This window comes from Zingiber officinale, chromosome 3B (genome assembly GCF_018446385.1).
Source record: "Zingiber officinale cultivar Zhangliang chromosome 3B, Zo_v1.1, whole genome shotgun sequence".
Taxonomy (NCBI): Eukaryota; Viridiplantae; Streptophyta; class Magnoliopsida; order Zingiberales; family Zingiberaceae; genus Zingiber; species Zingiber officinale.
In genome coordinates this window covers 84,404,869-84,423,629 of record NC_055991.1, presented here as the reverse complement: position 1 = coordinate 84,423,629, position 18,761 = coordinate 84,404,869, and the positions used below count along the sequence as shown (strand labels likewise).

General features: G+C 35.1%; 1 protein-coding gene across 1 annotated transcript; it reads left to right on the top strand.

Moving 5' to 3' along the window:
* Positions 1-1,432: 1,432 nt before the first annotated feature.
* Positions 1,433-18,356, top strand: LOC122054982 (putative callose synthase 8). The gene is made up of 36 exons (XM_042616386.1): positions 1,433-1,709; positions 1,833-1,933; positions 2,774-2,844; positions 2,968-3,046; positions 3,153-3,260; positions 4,368-4,487; positions 4,609-4,701; positions 4,782-4,873; positions 4,983-5,109; positions 5,468-5,605; positions 5,682-5,758; positions 5,844-5,937; positions 6,479-6,604; positions 6,684-6,801; positions 6,919-7,247; positions 8,038-8,090; positions 8,165-8,225; positions 9,815-9,896; positions 9,966-10,015; positions 12,195-12,281; positions 12,352-12,492; positions 12,577-12,671; positions 12,747-12,831; positions 12,903-13,063; positions 13,165-13,288; positions 13,383-13,477; positions 13,544-13,691; positions 13,760-13,939; positions 15,129-15,248; positions 15,318-15,433; positions 15,511-15,594; positions 15,659-15,771; positions 15,848-16,077; positions 16,846-17,694; positions 17,763-17,948; positions 18,117-18,356. The coding sequence occupies exons 1-36, from the start codon at positions 1,517-1,519 to the stop codon at positions 18,345-18,347; spliced, it is 5,157 nt and encodes a 1,718-aa protein (XP_042472320.1). The 5' UTR covers positions 1,433-1,516; the 3' UTR covers positions 18,348-18,356.
* The last annotated feature ends 405 nt before the right edge of the window (positions 18,357-18,761 follow it).

The following is an 18,761-nucleotide window of genomic DNA, read 5'->3' as shown; positions in this document are numbered from 1 at the left end:
AGGTACTCATAATTCGAACACCAACTACGATGTATTTATAAGAATTTTTCTGTACTTCTCAATTTAAAAAGATTATTTTCTTATTTCCTAATCATTTCAGGAATAATCAATGAGGTTAATACGATTATCATAAAAATTATTTTCTTAATTTGAATAAGTGATCATTAGTTAAAAAAATAATTTTAAAATATATATTTAAAAAATAAATTTATTGATAATTTATCAAATCATACGTTAAATTTTAAAACATACCTAAAATCTACATGCAACTTTGATATTTATTGAACGGTGTATTTAAAATGCTCCCAAATCTCCATAAAAATTATAATTTTTAGTGATTTTATTAAACACTTTTATAAAAAAAAAACATTTTAAGGTCCTAAAGATTTCTGATTGCCAAAAGGAAAATTAAACATTTTTAGTAAAAAATCTTTAATTATTTTAATAAACTTTAAATATGGATAGATTTAGAGGATAATGCAACAGTTAGATGGTTTAAAAATCTCAAAATGTTAAAAATATATATGAATATAAACATAGTACAATTACGTTTATGGTATGGTAGCAAAACAAAAAAAAGTGGAATTCGTCATCCACGATCGGCTCCATTATCATTTATGAGAAGATAAATCAGGAAATTGTAATTGACCAAAGGACTTTTTTTCCTCGATTTTATCGAGATTCGAACCCTTGTCCTAAGATAGTAACTCTGCTCCGTACTAATCAACTTACCCGGAGGCTAGTACAATTACGTTCATGAAACATGAATCCATACTTTTAAAACTAAGTCGTTGATTAAATAATTAAAATTTTAATTTTTTAACTTGATTCAATTTGATTCCAGCAAGAACAAATCATTATAGCTTCTCGGAGTACAATGCAATGGTAAGTGGTAGGATGATATATTATATAACAAGGATTCAATTTTCGTATATAACATATCATATGCTCACGGTACTTGAACCATTCGTGATACTAAACCTCCATATTAAAATCTATCTGTACTTTTCAAATTTATCCAATCACCAATCTATAAGGCTGGATCGTCCATCTCACAAATTAGTTACTGTAAACCTGGTTAAAAAATAATAATAATAAACCATTGCAATATACTTATAATAGAGATATTTTTAAAAATACGTATATCATTTAATAAACATCCAAATTTTGTACCTGTTTTGAATTATTTTTAAATCTGAGGGGGTGATTTGTTAAATGCGCTAAAATTTTCCATAAATAAAATAAAATAAAATAAATCTGGGCATTCAAAAAAAACCTTTCCTTTTCCGCCCTTTTTCTTCTTCCCCCATCCCTTGCGACAACAACAGCGTTAAGAAATCAAAAGCAAAAGCAAAAGCACTCCACCCTCCAAAAGCAGCAGCAGTAGCAGTAGACGACGCATATCCTTCTCGATTCACCTCCTATATATCTACCTCCTCGGATCTGCATCCATGGGGATCGATCGCAGTCGGAATCCATTATCAGCTCCTTCCTCCTCCTCGTCCTGCGACTTGGCATGGCGGACGAGATCGTGCCCGCCGAAGGGCCGTCCTACCGTCCGCCGAGGATCCGATCGAGGTCGCTCGCAGACTACGCGCCTGAGCCTTTCGACAGCGAGAAGATCCCTCCCACTCTTGTCTCTGAGGTGCGCCGCTTCCTCCGAGTGGCCAACCAGATCGAGGCCGAGTCCCCCCGCGTCGCGTACATTTGTAAGCAACAGATACCTTCTTTCTTCCGCCTCCATAATTTGGGCGTAGTTTTTTCTCTCTCTCGATATTTTTGAAAAAATTGAAGAAAATAATGAAAGATTGGCATTGGAATTTCCATAACAGGCCGATTTCATGCGTTTGAGAAAGCACACAATCTGGATCCCAAATCAAGCGGACGAGGTGTTCGACAGTTCAAAACTGCACTTCTTCAGAGACTTGAACAGGTTCTTAAAATTTGCAGGAAAATGATTCAGTTGCTTAAAGTTTTCTCAAAATTTAGTGAACATAAATCGATCTAGCACTAGTTGGTGACAATCCCTGGGAAGCTCACTCTAATAAATTGCTATAGAATTTTTAGATTCACAAAATAAATTTAGTCTCCCATTTCTGTCCTCTTTTTCGGTATATGACTAACTCAGGTTCATTCTCTTTTAAATGTAACTGCAATTGTATTACTGATGGAGGCACTGGAGTTTGGCATGGAGATTTTGCGCCAAATCAACTTCCTTCAAGTCTTATCACCCTTTTCCAAAGAGACTTAGGAACCTCAGTCCACATCTCCTTCCATTGAAGCACAGCCACTTAGGGCCAGTGTAGGTTGTTTCTGAAACCAAGCTTGGTTGGTTGGTAGGAAAGCAATAAGAAAATTATCACAGATATTCAGTTTTGTAAGAATTTGGATGATTTGGAATGAAAGCAATAACAACATCTACAGAGGAAGACCTTGATGCTCATGATCTTTTATTTATCTTAACAAGATGTCCGTCTTTGGTGCGATTGAGACTTCCCTTTTGTTCAAAACAATTGGTCAAGGTGCTCGTATTAATGGATCTTTAGATTTGATCTGAAGCTATTTGATAAATTCGCATTACATTATTGGAGATTTCGTTTCTTTTTCAAATATTTCCAACATTCTTCACTTTTAAAGACGATCGTCACATTATTTGATTTTCTTGTGCATATTTTGAGGAACTGATGGCACTTTGTTTGCAATATTCTGAACTCTTTTTCCCCTTTAACCCGTTTCAATTTAAAAAATATGTATCTTTGGCTCTTCGTTTCAGGATGAAAAAATCACCAAATTTTTGAGGAAGGAGAAAAGTGATGCTCGGGAACTGAGATCTTTCTACAATACGTATGAATATATATAGTTATTGTTGAGTGTTGACTAAAAAGATCACCATTCTCAGTGATTTTTCTATGTTGTATCTTGTTTGTTAATATCTTTCTAATTTCCAATTAACTTTTTCATCACCAGGAAAAACATGAAAGCAGGTGAAGTTTCATCTGTGTTGCATGAAGTGTTGAAGGCAGTCGTATCTGGAGCTGGCCCTGAGGTTTCAAGCTTTGCCCTTTATAAAACCTCAATACCTTAGCCTACGATAAACTAGAAAGAACACTCAGATTTTTTTTCTGTGTTAATTATACCTTACAAATTCACAGTTTGTGGCTGCCATTGACATTGATGAAAAGATTGGCTCTTACGCTCCATATAATATTCTTCCAATTGATCCTGGAAGCGGACAACAATCAATTATGCATCTTCCAGAGGTTAGATAGCAATTCAGTTTGAGGTTTGTTTTATATTCCATGACAATAGAAACTATTCAAAAGAATGAGACACCTTTTTCCTAGTATTATTACTGTATAGACATTTGATAAAAATGCCAAATTGTGAGGGAAATATAGAGAAATAACCTCTAACATTGTAGCTAACTCATTTCCGATGCCAATTATCTTGTCTGTCCTTTAAACCTGAATAGAAACAAAAATAGTGTTAATTTAGTAATCTAGTAAGCTTGCTCATAAACAATAGATTTGATGAAAACTTTAGATATAAAATACTTGGAACACTGACAGTCATTTGGACCCAAAGGAGCATTGAATACTCAACAGATGGAACTAGATTGAGGTATAACTAGAATTGAATAAGAAGAAGGGACTTGGCTTGGAGAAATGGTCCATTGGATTGACCACAATGAGCTTAGTGTTGTCTTCCTTGAAAAATTTGACATTACTACTCACGCCAATAATACAATTGGTCCAACAAAGAGAGATTCGGGCTTCAGATTGTGCTAATGGCTGTTGCTGTGGTCTGGACTTACTGTTTTGGGCCAAAACCTAACAGCAATCCGGACACAACAATCTGCCGGTAGAGAAAGCAGACTGTTGTTGGATGGAGTGTGAACACAGGTCAAGCTATTTCTTAAGGTCCAGATAATGTCACGGTTGCCCTATGTTGCTGGAACACGATTATGAGGAAGGACGCGAATGCGAGGCGACAAACGAGCAAATGCATGCGAGCAGGTTCCGTGTGTGACTCAAAAAGGACCTTCAACTTCGCCGATGATATGCGGAAGAAGGATATACTCGCGCAGAAGAGTTCGCGGTGTTCGGGTGCTCCTAACAAAGGAGACGCTCGCACCAGGCTTCTGCGGTGGGCTTCGCGAAAAGACGATGAAAAGAACGTCGCGGGAGAGGGGTTGGGAGAAAGTTAAGAAGAGGAAGGTGTCGGCGGCTATGTACCTCTACATCTTACATGGCCACATGGGCGCTACAACTAACAAATACATTTTGACTTCCAACACTTTAACCTTTAATCTAATGTCCTCTGCTCCTATCAGAATACATTTTTAACTTATATATTTATATTTATAGATTGAGGCTGCAGTTTCTGCCGTTCTTAATGTTCGAGGTCTTCCAATAGCAAAGGATTCTCAGGAGATGGGTGCCAGCAGAGATATACTAGAGTGGCTCCAATGTTGGTTTGGCTTTCAGGTAGAATACTAACACAAGGTTTAGTTCATGCATTATGTGGATAGTTTGAGGTTTCTTTTAAGTATCCTTACATCTTAATTCAACGATGTGCTGTAGCTTATATTGCTGATCTGTTTTCTAGAAAGGCAATGTAGCTAATCAGCGGGAACATCTTATCTTACTACTTGCTAATATACATGGTAGGCTCAGTCCAAAGCCAACATCCATGTTGAAGGTACCATCTTCTCAATCTAATTCTCAACTATTTTATTTTCGTGAATATGCATTTGTTACAATATTTATATTTTTTCTCAGCTTGATGATAGAGCAGTACATGAACTTATGTTGAAAATATTTGAAAATTATCGGAAATGGTGTAAGTTTTTAGGGCGACGGAGCAACATTTTGTAAGACATTCTGAATCCTCTCCTGTTGACTTTCTTGACACTAAGATATTCATAAGCTTATTTTACTTGTGCTAACATTATGTCTCTTCTACTTTCATGATGCCCTCAGGTTGCCATCTGTCAAGCAGGAAATACAACAATATAAATTGTTATATATTGCTCTTTATCTGCTTATATGGGGTGAAGCTGCTAACTTGCGGCTAATGCCAGAGTGCCTATGCTACATATTTCATCTGGCAAGATGTTCCATACATCCGTTTTATTCATTTTGTATTTCTACGTTCTATAAGTGTTCTAGATTCTCATTTTAAAGTTGTCCAAATTTCATGTAAATTCTTTCAGTTGTTCAATTTTCATGGTTTATAGCTTCGGAAACAGAAAAATGTTAACATGAGAAAGTAGTCATTAACAATTAGGGTGGCAATACTAACATCATGCAGTTTTTGAAAATACATGGAGCAGAGCAATAGTATCTAGTACTTGGGCTTAATAAGTGTAACATTGGATCAAATAAGTTCCTATTTCTTTACACATCCGTTTGTTACTTTTATATGTTTTTTTAATTTATATGATTTCATAATTTTTTCATTTCAGATGGCATATGATTTATACGGGGTGCTATCTGGTGCTATTGACTTGAATACTGGAGAGAAAGCCATACCTGCATATGGAGGAGAGCATGAATCTTTTCTCAGCAACGTAGTCACTCCTATTTACAAAGTCATACATGAGGTTCACATATCTGTTCTCATGTTCCTTGTTATGTAGTCCTCCTTTAATTATTCTTATATCTTCCTTATTATTTAAGGAAGCCAAGAATAGTAAAAATGGGAACGCTGATCATTCTACATGGAGAAACTATGATGATTTGAATGAATTCTTTTGGTAAGCAATATTTGTTAAAGTTTTCATCCAGTGCATAAAAGAGTGTTAGGAGGAATTGCTAATCCTCTTTTCTTCTCTACTGCAGGTCTGTTGATTGTTTTAAGATCGGTTGGCCCATGCGTCTTGATAATGACTTTTTTTATACACCACCAAATTTCTGTAGTCAAAATACTGCCGAGGTCTTGCAAAAGTTTCCACTTCACTTCTAACTTAGTGTTCAAGAGTTGCTTGCTCTATTTGGGCAATTTGAAGTTTTACTACACAAAGACTATGTTCTATCTAAATCGAGTTGTAGGACTTTTTTTATCATGCCATTAAGATTTTATCAAATGCTATAGTTTTTTGCATTCTGCTTTGTAGTTTGGAATATATAACATTAGTTTCTTAATGGTAATTCCATATTCTTGAATAAAAAATATGCACTTTAATTCATATTCTACATCTTTACCTGTGAGTTGGGCTGGCAACTACAATAGACAACAATAAAAAGTTTTATAGATATTTTTTTCTTGGAAGTACTTGAAAAATATAAATTATACTTATTATTCTTTGCTCTGGCTAGGGATGATGGTAATCGCCGAAGTTATTCACAAACTCAATTTTGCTTTATTATGGGACAAATATCATTGTAGTTTGACTTAAGTGATGGTTTGAATTATATTTGATTTTTGTTATTAATATGCTATTCTACATTAATATTAAGTTTGATGTGTCATTCAGGAGATGCCAACTACATTTTCAACACAGAAATGGGTGGGCAAGACTAACTTCGTAGAGATTAGATCATTTTGGCATCTATTCAGAAGTTTTGATCGAATGTGGACATTTCTTGTACTTGCTCTCCAGGTTTTATGTGACTTCTAAATTTAGCTGTTTGAAGAAAGATTTTTTTTTTTCCTCAATACACATTTGACATTATTTGCAGGTTATGATAATCATGGCGTGGCATGACTTAGAAACTCCTCTAGAATTACTTGATCCTTCAATTTTTGAGGATATATTAAGTATTTTTGTGACAAATGCAGTGCTTAGGCTTATGCAAGGTTGTGCTTTCCTTCTCTGAATTAACTTTGAATAAAATACTGTCCATTGATTGAATAGTTTTGTCAATATCAGAGATGCTGTGCTGACTGGTTCTGTTAATCATATTTTAATTTCAGTGACTCTTGACATTGCATTTACATGGAAAGCAAGGCATACACTGGGCTTCTATCAGAAACTAAGATTTGCTCTTAAATTCTGTATTTGTGGAATATGGACGATAACACTTCCAACAGCTTATTCTACTTCTCAAAGAAATTCTGTTTGCTCAACAAAACTATCTCAGAGCAATCTTTATCTATTCTGCTTATCACCGTACATGATTGTGGTTGCAATTTATTTGATCAGCAACGTTCTAGGAATGACATTATTTTTCTTTCCTGCTGTAATTACTTATATTGAAATCTCAAATTGGCGGATCTGCAAATTTCTTTCTTGGTGGGCTCAAGTAAGTTCACCATCTAATATAATACGCATGATTTCTCCTCAATATCTAATAAAAAATGTCTTTGTTCAAAGGACATGCTCAAGTTGCTAAGTGAACATTTATATGAGTTTTATTTGTGGTATTAGATCAATGCTAATCGATATCGAGCTTTATTCATTAGTCTTACCATGCTCGTTTCTTATCCACATGATGGATTTGCATGCACTAGATCCTAGTAATTTTCCTCACTTGAATACCTACATATTGGATAAAATCTTCATTGTCCATAAAAAATAACTATTAATTTAAAATATTACAACAACAACAACCAAGTCTTATCCCACTAGGTGGGGTTGGAACTATTAATTTAAAATAAAAAAATTATTTTGGCAATAGATAACAAATCCTCTACTCCAAACTTTATGGGCAAGTATTATTTTGCTCTTTGTTTTCAGAACTATTATTTTGATGGAGGTTTCCCACATAAAAGTTATGATTCTGAGTAGAATTTGGGAGCTCTGTCATGTCAGTTTGACTTAATGTTTGAACTTGATAGAAAAATGATAATTGCCAAACTAAAAACCTAATTGGTTATGTAACTCAAACCATCGGTTATATTAAATAGTTTTTGGCAAGTCTTTTTGTTTTATATTCACAAGGTTTGTTTGTTACAGCACAATCCTTTGCTTAACCTACCATTTTACTCCTATTTTCTTCACCACATTTTCATTCAATAGATCATGATGACTAGACTTGGTTGTTCAATCCCACTGGCCTATTTATTCATGCTGATGAAAATATTCTTTTGTAGCCTCGATTATATGTTGGACGAGGGATGCAAGAGGGCCAAGTGTCTCTTCTGAAGTAATTTTCTGACCTATCAGTTTATATAACAGTATTAGATCCATCAACTAACTCTCTTTCACCCACACATACAGGTATACAATCTTTTGGTCTATTCTATTGTTCAGCAAGTTCTTATTCAGCTATCATTTTGAGGTAATTAAATATGAGGCTGAGATTGACTGACACATCTAAAGAATGCCATTGTTTGAACATTTAATTTAGTAGTTATTCATGCGGCAATACTAAGAAGTGTAACTATGCTTTATGCAATCTAGATTGTGATACCTTCATGGTTTTGTTTTCTTATTGAGTCAAATCAGGGAATTCATTTATATCCTTATTGCAACTTGATGAAAAATTAACATTGAATTTCCATCTAAATTTCTTTAGATGTCAAGTGCACACTTAAATTGTTGATGCCCATGCTGACTTAAATTAGATTCAAGATTTCCATGCAGAAAAGAATGTGCATAAAAATGTTGTTATTATGTTTCGATGAAAGTGAAAAAATTTACCAAACATGTTAGGTTGGTGAAGGTACAATTATAAAAAATTCTGTGTGCTTTCATTCTTGCAAGATATTTTGAATAATTCTACTTTTGGATGCATGCAATTTGATTGAATCATTTTTTTAATATGAACCTTACAGTTATCATCTTTTTTTTGAAGCAAATCCAAATCTTGAATATTCCAGGAAAATTTAATATTTTATTATCATCAAATTTTTCTTAAAAAATGCCAAAGAAAGTTTATTGACAATAGTTGTTGTTGAACTTTATTTTTGAGCAGAAAGGCTGGGGCCAAAAAACTCTTTGGATTTCTTTAAAAAAAAGTAGAATTTAATATTTTCCTGCACACGATAAGTTAAGACATCTTTTTGTCTTACAATAACTGTCCAACTTATGTTTGTTGTCAATAGATTCTTTCCTCGGTGCAATTTTTTTTTCCCACATTTTGTCTTGATAATCAAATGGCGACAATAGAAAGCACAGTTAATATCTGTTTTAGTTTCAATTTTTTGAAAACCACTGGATGTTGATTTCTAAAATCTTGTCTATTTTTTGTTGTTGATTTGTTTGCATTTCGGTGGTATAGAATAGTACATGGATATCATTCCTTCATGGATACATGGATAAATAATATTAACATTCCGTCAAACTTATTATATCACTTGCAAATATTAGTATTTTTTAATTTAATTTTGCCTAGTAAGTCACTCTTTTCTATTACATGCTTCCTAAAATATGCAACATTTTGATCTACAAGGTCTGGTGAGTCTTACCATGATATATAAAATTCACAAAACTTCATCTATCTTCTCCCCTTACTCTATCCTATTAACTAGATCTTTATTAATATCTCCCTGTTGAATAATAGATCATGATATCCAAACTCTTAGGGGAATTTCATATCCATCCATCTTGGCTATTTTCTTTATTCCTTTTAATTATTAAAATTACATTTCATTTATTCAATTTCAATTCTACTTCATTAAAGTTTTTAATTTCAAAATATTTTTGGCATAGTACTTGGGGGGTATATAATACATTAATGATTATTTGAGTACCAACGTCTTGGATTATTGCCAATGTTATATAAATGCACTAATGGTCAACATAGTAACTTGTTTCAACTACTATTAACTCTGATTTTATTATTATTATTATTTTCTTTTCTAGTTCACTCAGTTTGCTTCCATGATCATTTGAGTCTCTATCTAATTGTGACATTGTTCAATGCAGATAAAACCTCTTGTACAACCAACAAAGCAAATAATGAAAGTTAGCGTTAATAACTATGATTGGCATGAACTTTTTCCAAAAGGTGTCTTTTCATTTTGAGTACATAAAACGTAATCTTATGTTTAAGACTAAAAATTTTCTTCATTTGCAGCCAAAAGCAATGCCGGTGCAATTCTTGCAGTTTGGACCCCAGTACTTCTTGTACAGATCTTCCCTTTTAGAAATTAAATATACGTCATCTATTGTTTAATTTTTTTTCATTATTTGTCTCAATAAATTTACTTGGTGTTAGCAATTCGAGCTGCAAAAATCGCTTTTTGCGTTGCGGAAACCCCGAATGCTAGCCACGGATCCGTGCGAAAAATTAAAAATTCTTGTACTTATTTCCTACTCTAGATCGATCTACTTTAGATCTACATGGTGAGTGTTATACCTTTGAAGCGAAGCCCTTTGCAAATCCCGCTCGTCCAAGGTCCTTCGAATCTCGAGTGTGTTCAAGCGTACACACCTCTAGTAGTATCCACACGAACAAGAAGTGTTCTCTAACACTCAAGGATGGAGAAGAGAGCACCACAAGTGTGCTAGCACTCCCTAGGGCTCTCGGGTGGGATTGGAAGAAGAAAGGAGGGAAAAAGAAGAGAGGATACACTCCTCTAAAACTCTCTATGTGACTTTCACTTACCTTTCTTCTTGGATTAAACTCACTCACCTTATTCTCCCTTGCTTGAAACTCTCGGCCAAGAAGAGAATGAGAACAAGAAGGAGCTAAGGAGGAAGAAGACAATAATCATCACACCCAAATCAATGCTAATGAATCTCATATTCATTTGGCCGGCCACACATGGAATGCCAATAAATTACATTCAATGTTAACATATGGCCGGCCACACATGGAATGCCAATAAATTACATTCAATGCCAATGAATCTTGCATTCATATGGCCGGCCACACATGGACATTCCATGCCTCTTGCTCTCCCTTGATGATGTGGAGATGATGTGGCAAGAATGTATTTGTTGGCATGCCATGTAGGATGAGTCATCCTTCATGAAGTGGCATTTAGTCAAGTCAAACTTGATGTTTCAACTTCCCATTTGGTCAAGTCAAACTTGACCACACATCTTCCTTGTTGAGTTAAATCCAATCTTTGATTCAAGTCAATTTCAATTTAATGAATCACAATTCATTAATATAAATTGACTCAATGAATCAACTATAAATTAGACTTATTCAACAATTGAATTCAATTGAGTCTAACCCAATAAGTCTAATTCGGATTACTGTTAATCCAATTTTGGTTCATATGAACCTAATCCAATTGGTTCATCATATGAACCTAATCTCCATCCACTCGTTCTTTGTGTGTGACCCAATAAGTTCTTGTAACGTTGGCAATGTTTCTAAATCTTATTTAGAAACATAAACAATGAGTGGCATCTAGCAATACATCATTGTTACCCAAGTTACAAGAATGCTGAGATCCAACATCACCTTGTGACTACTAATTGTGACTTTTCACAATATATGACAAGTGTCCTTCTATCCTTGACATCTAGATTGATCAATTTGAGGCATAGACGGTGTCATCCTCTGATCAATCTAAATCTTGAACTCCAAGTAGACTCACTATAATCAAATGAGCTCAATATTTCATATTGACTCACTTGGGCATGACCATGCACTTAGTAGTCTCACTCTATCAAGAATAACGATGTCACTCCCGTTATATAGGAGGGATAGATCCCATCTACATCACTCACATCCCTCCGCATAATTTGTTACATACCCAGTAATCGCCTTTATAGTCCACCCAGTTACGGGTGACGTTTGACGAAGCCAAAGTATGTAACTCCTTATGTAGGGAACCATGGTAACTTCAGGTCCAGGACTAATAGTCATACTAATAGCCACATGAGAAAGTATATGACACTCATATAACGATCCATGATACTTTCTCATGGCGGGTCATTCAGTATACATTCTCCAATGCATACCCATGTGTCAACTTGATATCTCTATATCCATGACTTGTGAGATCAAGTCATCGAGTTGACCTACATGCTAGTCTCGTCGCATTAACATTATCCCTGAATGTTAATACTTGACTAGGAATGATTAATAGTAGTGTTCTCTATATCATTTCACTATCGATTCAACCAATCGATTGATATAGATAGGAACCTTCTACTCAAGGATGCTATTATACTTAGTTATTTGACACCAATACAAGTAAGTATAATAACCAAAACAAATGCCTTTATATACATAGGAATATGATACAATGAGTCCATACAACAATCATCATATGATTGGCTCTAGGGCTCTAACTAACACTTGGAATTTCTGAACTTGATTCTCTATTTTTGATTATCATTTCAGGTCTATTTTATGGATACACAGATTTGGTATTCTATATTTTGTACAATCTTTGGTGGTGTTTATGGCATTGTCCATCATCTTGGCGAGGTGAGATTCTGGTTCTCTTTCACTCTGAATGTCCTAATGCTTACCCGTTGCCTATGTCATTTAATTTCAGATTCGTACAATGGGAATGGTGAGAAGTCGGTTCCACTTGTTACCCTCTAGGTTCAATGCCTTTTTTGTTCCTCACTCATCACAATCACAAAAAGAAGATAAGGGAAGTTTCCGAAAATTTTTGCAAAACAAAATTTTCAAGGTGAATGACTTCTTTGCAACTCTCTTCATACTAATTATCAATTTGATTTTCCGTTTTTTTTACTTGTATCTATCTTTTGCTTAGGATTTAAAACTTGTAAAGGCCGACATTCCTAGATTTTCTTTTGTGTGGAATCAAATTGTCAGTAGCTTCCGTTCTGAGGATTTAATAAGCAACAGGTACATGTTAATTTATTCAGTTAAAATTGAAATTATTATTACCCCATTTTATCACTGTTTAACTTGTGATGATAGGGACATGGATTTAATGATCATGCCACTTTCTTCAAACTTGACTTCCCAATCCATTAGGTGGCCTTTATTTCTTCTGACAAGTAAGGTAACCTTTGTTTTTGGAATAGCATATCTTTTAACATCCAATTTATGACTTGGGAGTCCTTTCTGTTTTAGTTTTCAACTGCAGTGAATATGACTAAGGAGTTTGTGGGAGAATACGAACAACTCCATTGGAAAATAAACAAAGATAGATATATGGTCAGTGCTATTAAAGAGTGTTACAATTCACTCAAAACTATCTTCAAGTTCCTTGTTGTTGGTGACCTAGAAAAACGGTAAGGAGTTTGCTCTGCACATTATTTCTCTTAATGTTTCTCTCAACTATCAGTCTGACAAATTCTTATATCTACCAAAACATCTATACTTATTCTTTTAGGGTTTTGGAGACAATATTTGATGAGATCGAATCAAGTCTTAAAAAATCAAGACTTCTGGTGGATTTTCAGATGAATGAGCTTCCTGTTCTACATGATAAGTTTATCCATCTGGTTGAACTTCTGGTATTCTACTTCATCATGTACTTAAATTCTTTAACCATGATTCTAATGCTTCATCAGAAGTTGCTTCTTATATCTGTTACCTATCCTCGTGAAGTTTAACAATAAACCAGATGATCGAGAGAAAGTGGTCATAATACTTCAAGATATTGTAGATATATTGACAAAAGATATGATGGTAAATTGTTCGAGGTGAGGTACATCAGTAGTTTTTACCGTCATTTTGTTGAACTATTATTGATGGATTTTTATTGACAGAATCTTAGATATGATCAATTGCGCTGAGAATGATGTCTCAGATGGGAACATATTTTTTCAAGATCATCCACCAGAGTTGTTTGCTTCAAACTTCCCTATGTGTGCAATATGTTTTCCCCTTCCAGATAATGGTGCTTTAAAAGAACAGGTTAATTTTGATTTGCATATCTGATCTTCATTATGTAATTACTTTTTCTGAGAGCATTGTTTTGCCAGGTTAAACGAATATATCTGTTGCTCACTGTCAAAGAAAAAGCTATGGACATTCCAACTAATTTGGAGGCTAGACGACGTATTTCATTCTTTGCAACATCTCTATTTATGGATATGCCTTGTGCTCCTAAAGTTCGTAATATGTTGTCATTCAGGTATCTATGCTATAATCATCTTTTGTTTTAGGAAAGTATGTTGTGTTTCCCTCCAATGCGCTATGTTATAATTTAGCCACCGAGAGTTGATACTTCTAGTAAATAGTTCTGCATTAATATGCTTCAAGGCAAAATACTACTGAGATATACCCTGCGTTGTGCAAGTGTTCCAGTATGTGATGTACTAGATAGTACATAATTTATTAAGTGTTGAGGTATATGATTGGGTAAAGTTTCATCCTTGCTGCTAGATTTTGGTTTTACTGGAACACTTGGGAGCAAAAACTTCAAACAGATCAAATTCAAGCCAAGTGGTTCTTAGAATAAATCCCAAATTCAAACTAACTCTAGTAAAAAAAGAGTGGCTCGGTGCACAAAACTCCCATCGATGTAGGATCTCGGAGAAGGGGCGAACCATATTAGGTTTATTGTATGCAACCTTATCCTGTATTACAAGATCACACAATGACAACTTTATCATTGCTCTAAGGCTCCCTTCCTGTAGTTGTTGCATTAAAATTGGGGTGCCCTTCCTGTGGTACAATTGCGAACATGTTCATATATCTTACAATTGTAACATTAAAATTGTGAAATTCTTCTGATTTGGTTGATGCAATAAGAATTAATGGATCAAATATTTTACCAGAGATTGTTTAGCAAGTAATTCTACAAGACTAACATCTACAATAGGAAGAAGAGATCTGCATAGGATGGAAGCAACTCAAAGGTATCCTGAGAATCCATTAAAAAAATTACTAGCCAAGATTCATTTTGATATTTATATTATTGTTTTGCGTCAACATTCCATTTGGGATCCATTAGTGCAAGTGGTCCTAAATAATAGATACTGGGACTGATTTGGTTGTTCAATGTCCATCTTCAATTTGTATTTAAGACTAATATCAGTTTGAGTGTACCTTATGGTGAGAAAACCCAACTTTCTTATGGATGTTTCAAATGTATTGAAAAAAGTTTCTCAGAAAAATTTATTCTTCTGTTTGGTAAAGGCGGATAATAATTCCGGATCAGGTATTTGTCTTGTTGGCAACTATGACTACCATTAAGAATGATGCTTCAAAATGTAGGGCCTTAAGATTTTTGTGTCTTTATGTTAACCTCTGCTAATAATTTGTTAAGAACTGTGATAACTATAATATGGATTTCATTTGATTCTTTTCCTGTTGAGTACAAGATTTCATTTGCTTTAACACCTATAGGAGATTTATCGCATCAAGCTTCCTGGTCCTCCAATTATTGGTGAAGGGAAACCTGAGAATCAGAACCATGCAATTATTTTCACTCGTGGTGAAGCACTTCAAACAATTGATATGAACCAAGTATGTGATATACACTTTCCAATATTACTTATCAATTTCTTCTATTCACTGAATGTTATTGTTTCTCAGGATAATTACCTAGAAGAAGCTTACAAAATTAGAAATGTTCTTCAAGAATTTTTGAGACGTCGTGGAAAACATCCACCAACTATAGTTGGTCTCAGAGAGCACATATTTACTGGCAGGTCAAAGAAAACTCAGAGAGCAATAATAATTCAACATAAAAGTATCTATATTTATAGTTTGTTCTTAATAATTGTAGTGTATCATCTCTTGCTGGTTTTATGTCTTATCAAGAGACTAGCTTTGTCACTATCGGGCAGAGGTTTCTTGCAAATCCGCTCAGGTAAGGATCATAGTTTATCTTCTCGGATTGTCAGTCAGCACGTAATGGATCTGATATTATTCAGGGTACGGTTTCACTATGGACACCCAGATCTGTTTGACCGGTTGTTTCATCTAACGAGAGGTGGTGTAAGCAAAGCTTCTAAAACTATTAACTTAAGCGAGGATGTCTTTGCTGGTAATTGAATTCTTTTCTCGGTCAAGTTCTTGCTCCAATGATCGTTAATAACTAATTTGCTGTTCTTTCTTTGCAGGATTTAATTCCACATTACGCAGGGGTTATATAACTTACAAAGAGTATATGCAGGTTGGCAAAGGACGCGACGTTGGGCTTAATCAGATATCAAAATTTGAAGCTAAGGTAGCAAATGGAAACAGTGAGCAATCTCTCAGCCGTGACATATACCGGCTTGGACGACGCTTCGACTTTTTCCGGATGCTTTCGTGTTATTTCACAACAGTTGGGTTTTACTTCAATAGCTTGGTACGTCATAACTTTACTACTTAATCCATCTTTTCCTTTTCCTTTTCCTTTTCTTCTGTGGAGATTTCGACAATTGCTTTGGTGAAATACTCAATATCAATATGCTCTACTACTGGTAGTTTACTGTCCCTCATATTTGTCTTCCATGATGCATGCTCTCATTGTGATCGTACTTCTAAGACTTAAAACAAAGTTTTTAAAAAATCTTATTATGTTATATGGAATTGAATGTTAAGCTATGACTCGAGCACATGAATAGGAGATGAGAGCCGTAGAGATGAAGATGTTAAGATGGATGTGCGGATATATGGACAAAATAAGAAATAAAAATATTAGAGAAAAAGTAAAGGTTGCATCTATTGAGAGAAAGTTCCAGAAGATATGTTTAAGATGGTACAAACATATACACTAATAAATACTCAGTTAGACGATATGAAATTATAACAAATATGCACATCAAATGAGGAAGAAGAGGAAGACAAAAAAAAGGCTATTAGTAATAATAGATAAAATTTATTTAAATATAAATAATAATATAGTAGGGGATAGAGCCCAATGACACATAAGGATCCATATAACCAGTCCATCTAATGAAATAAGACTTAGATTATTATTGTTGATCTATGTCCTCATGCTATTTAGATCATATTCTGTAAACATCTTGTTGGTTGATAGATTTGATATTTGTTAGAATGATACTGAACTGGTGTAACAATACATATCTGAAAATTTTAACAATTTGGTTTAATATACTTTGCAATTTGGCAGATATCTATTTTTGGGCTTTATGTTTTCCTCTACGGGCAACTATACCTTGTTCTCAGTGGGCTGGAGAAGGCACTCATCACTGAGGCTCGAGTGCGAAATGTGAAGTCCTTAGAAACTGCACTTGCATCCCAGTCTTTCCTCCAACTGGGACTTCTTACAGGGTTGCCGATGGTGGTGGAGCTTGGCTTAGAGAAGGGGATCCGTGTTGCCTTGAGTGACTTCATCCTCATGCAATTGCAATTGGCCTCCATTTTCTTCACGTTTTCACTTGGGACAAAGGCACATTTCTTTGGAAGAACTATTCTCCATGGTGGCGCCAAATATCGACCGACAGGCCGTAAATTTGTAGTTTTCCATGCTAGCTTTTCGGAGAACTACCAATTGTACTCGCGGAGTCATTTCGTCAAAGGATTTGAGTTAATTTGCCTCCTGACTGTCTACAACCTATTCAGGAAATCATACCAGAGCACAATGGCTTACTTCATGATCACATACTCTTCCTGGTTCATGGCAGGAACTTGGTTGTTCACACCTTTCCTCTTCAATCCATCCGGATTTGCCTGGAGAAAGATCGTCGAGGACTGGATGGACTGGAACAAATGGATGAAGAATCAGGGCGGCATCGGCATAAAACCAAACAAGTGCTGGGAATCATGGTGGAATGCTGAATACAGTCATCTTAAGCATTCCGGGTGGACTTCTTCCATAATGGAAATTCTCATTTCCCTTCGCTTTTTCATCTATCAATATGGCCTTGTCTATCACCTAGACATCTCACAAGATAACAAAACCATCCTGGTTTATGTGCTTTCCTGGTTTGTCATCGTCGTCGTCTTTTCACTCGTTAAGGTATACACAATCCCAAATTCATAGCTATCCTTGAATTGATTAATCACATCAGCATTGCTACATTGCAGTTGGTCGATGTAGGACGTAGCCAACTCAGCGCGAAGCATCATCTTTTTTTCAGGCTTTTCAAAATGGTCTTGTTCCTGAGCGTCATAAGCTGCATTATCATTCTCTCAACCATAAACCAGCTCTCTTTTATGGATCTTTTTGTATGCTGTCTTGCATTTATACCCACTGGCTGGGGACTCTTGTTGGTAAGTCAAGTCAAACTTCTGCTTCATGAAATCTTCCTCTTGTTCATTCATAGTGGCGGTTGTTTTCGTTGCAGATCTCTCATGTATTCTGGTCGAATCAAGCTCAGGGGGCCGCTAGGGTGACGGTTCCACCTTTTGCTCAAATAGTGGCGGTTGTTTTCGTTGCAGATCTCTCATGTATTCAGGTCGAAACTCGAGTATTCAGGTCTATGGAACATTATCCAAGTAGTCGCTTATGCTTATGACTACGCAATGGGCTGTCTTCTTTTCGCACCGATAGCAGCCTTGGCATGGATGCCCGTCATATCTGCGATACAAACTCGCGTCCTATTCAACCAGGCGTTTAACAGACAATTGCATATCATGCCCATTCTTGCAGGGAAGAGTAAACACCGGTAAAGAAGGCAACGAAGCAGGCAAATGCTTCACCACTTCCAGGCAGCAGGTGCACTTAAACTCAATTCCATTTGAATTTAGATCAATCTTGAGTCATTTTGTGAGTTCTTTTTAGCTATATGTTATCGTTACCTGGCAGAATTTAAGCCTGCCGTAAATTTAAATGTTATTGTATATGAATCTAGTAAGACATGCAATCACACCCCCTCAGGCGTGTCGGATAGTTGACAAAGTATTCAGAGGAATAATAATAATTAAAAAAATTGAATTGCAAATGAAATAAATATCTCAGAAATTAACTTGTAAATATTATTTTAAATTTACTAAATAGATAAATTGAGAGGAAATATCATTTACCATAAATATTATTGCTTTTGCCCCTGGGGCAAGGTGTACAGTTAGATCCTCTAACAATAT

What these genes read in the sequence shown, in the direction of transcription:
- LOC122054982 (XM_042616386.1), top strand. Translation starts at nt 1,517, where the DNA reads ATGGCGGACGAGATCGTGCCCGCCGAAGGGCCGTCCTACCGTCCGCCG. An exon ending in TTCTTCAGAGACTTGAACAG is followed by an intron (nt 1,934 to 2,773) that starts GTTCTTAAAATT and finishes TCTTCGTTTCAG; the next exon opens with GATGAAAAAATCACCAAATT. An exon ending in TTTCTTGCAAATCCGCTCAG is followed by an intron (nt 15,595 to 15,658) that starts GTAAGGATCATA and finishes GATATTATTCAG; the next exon opens with GGTACGGTTTCACTATGGAC.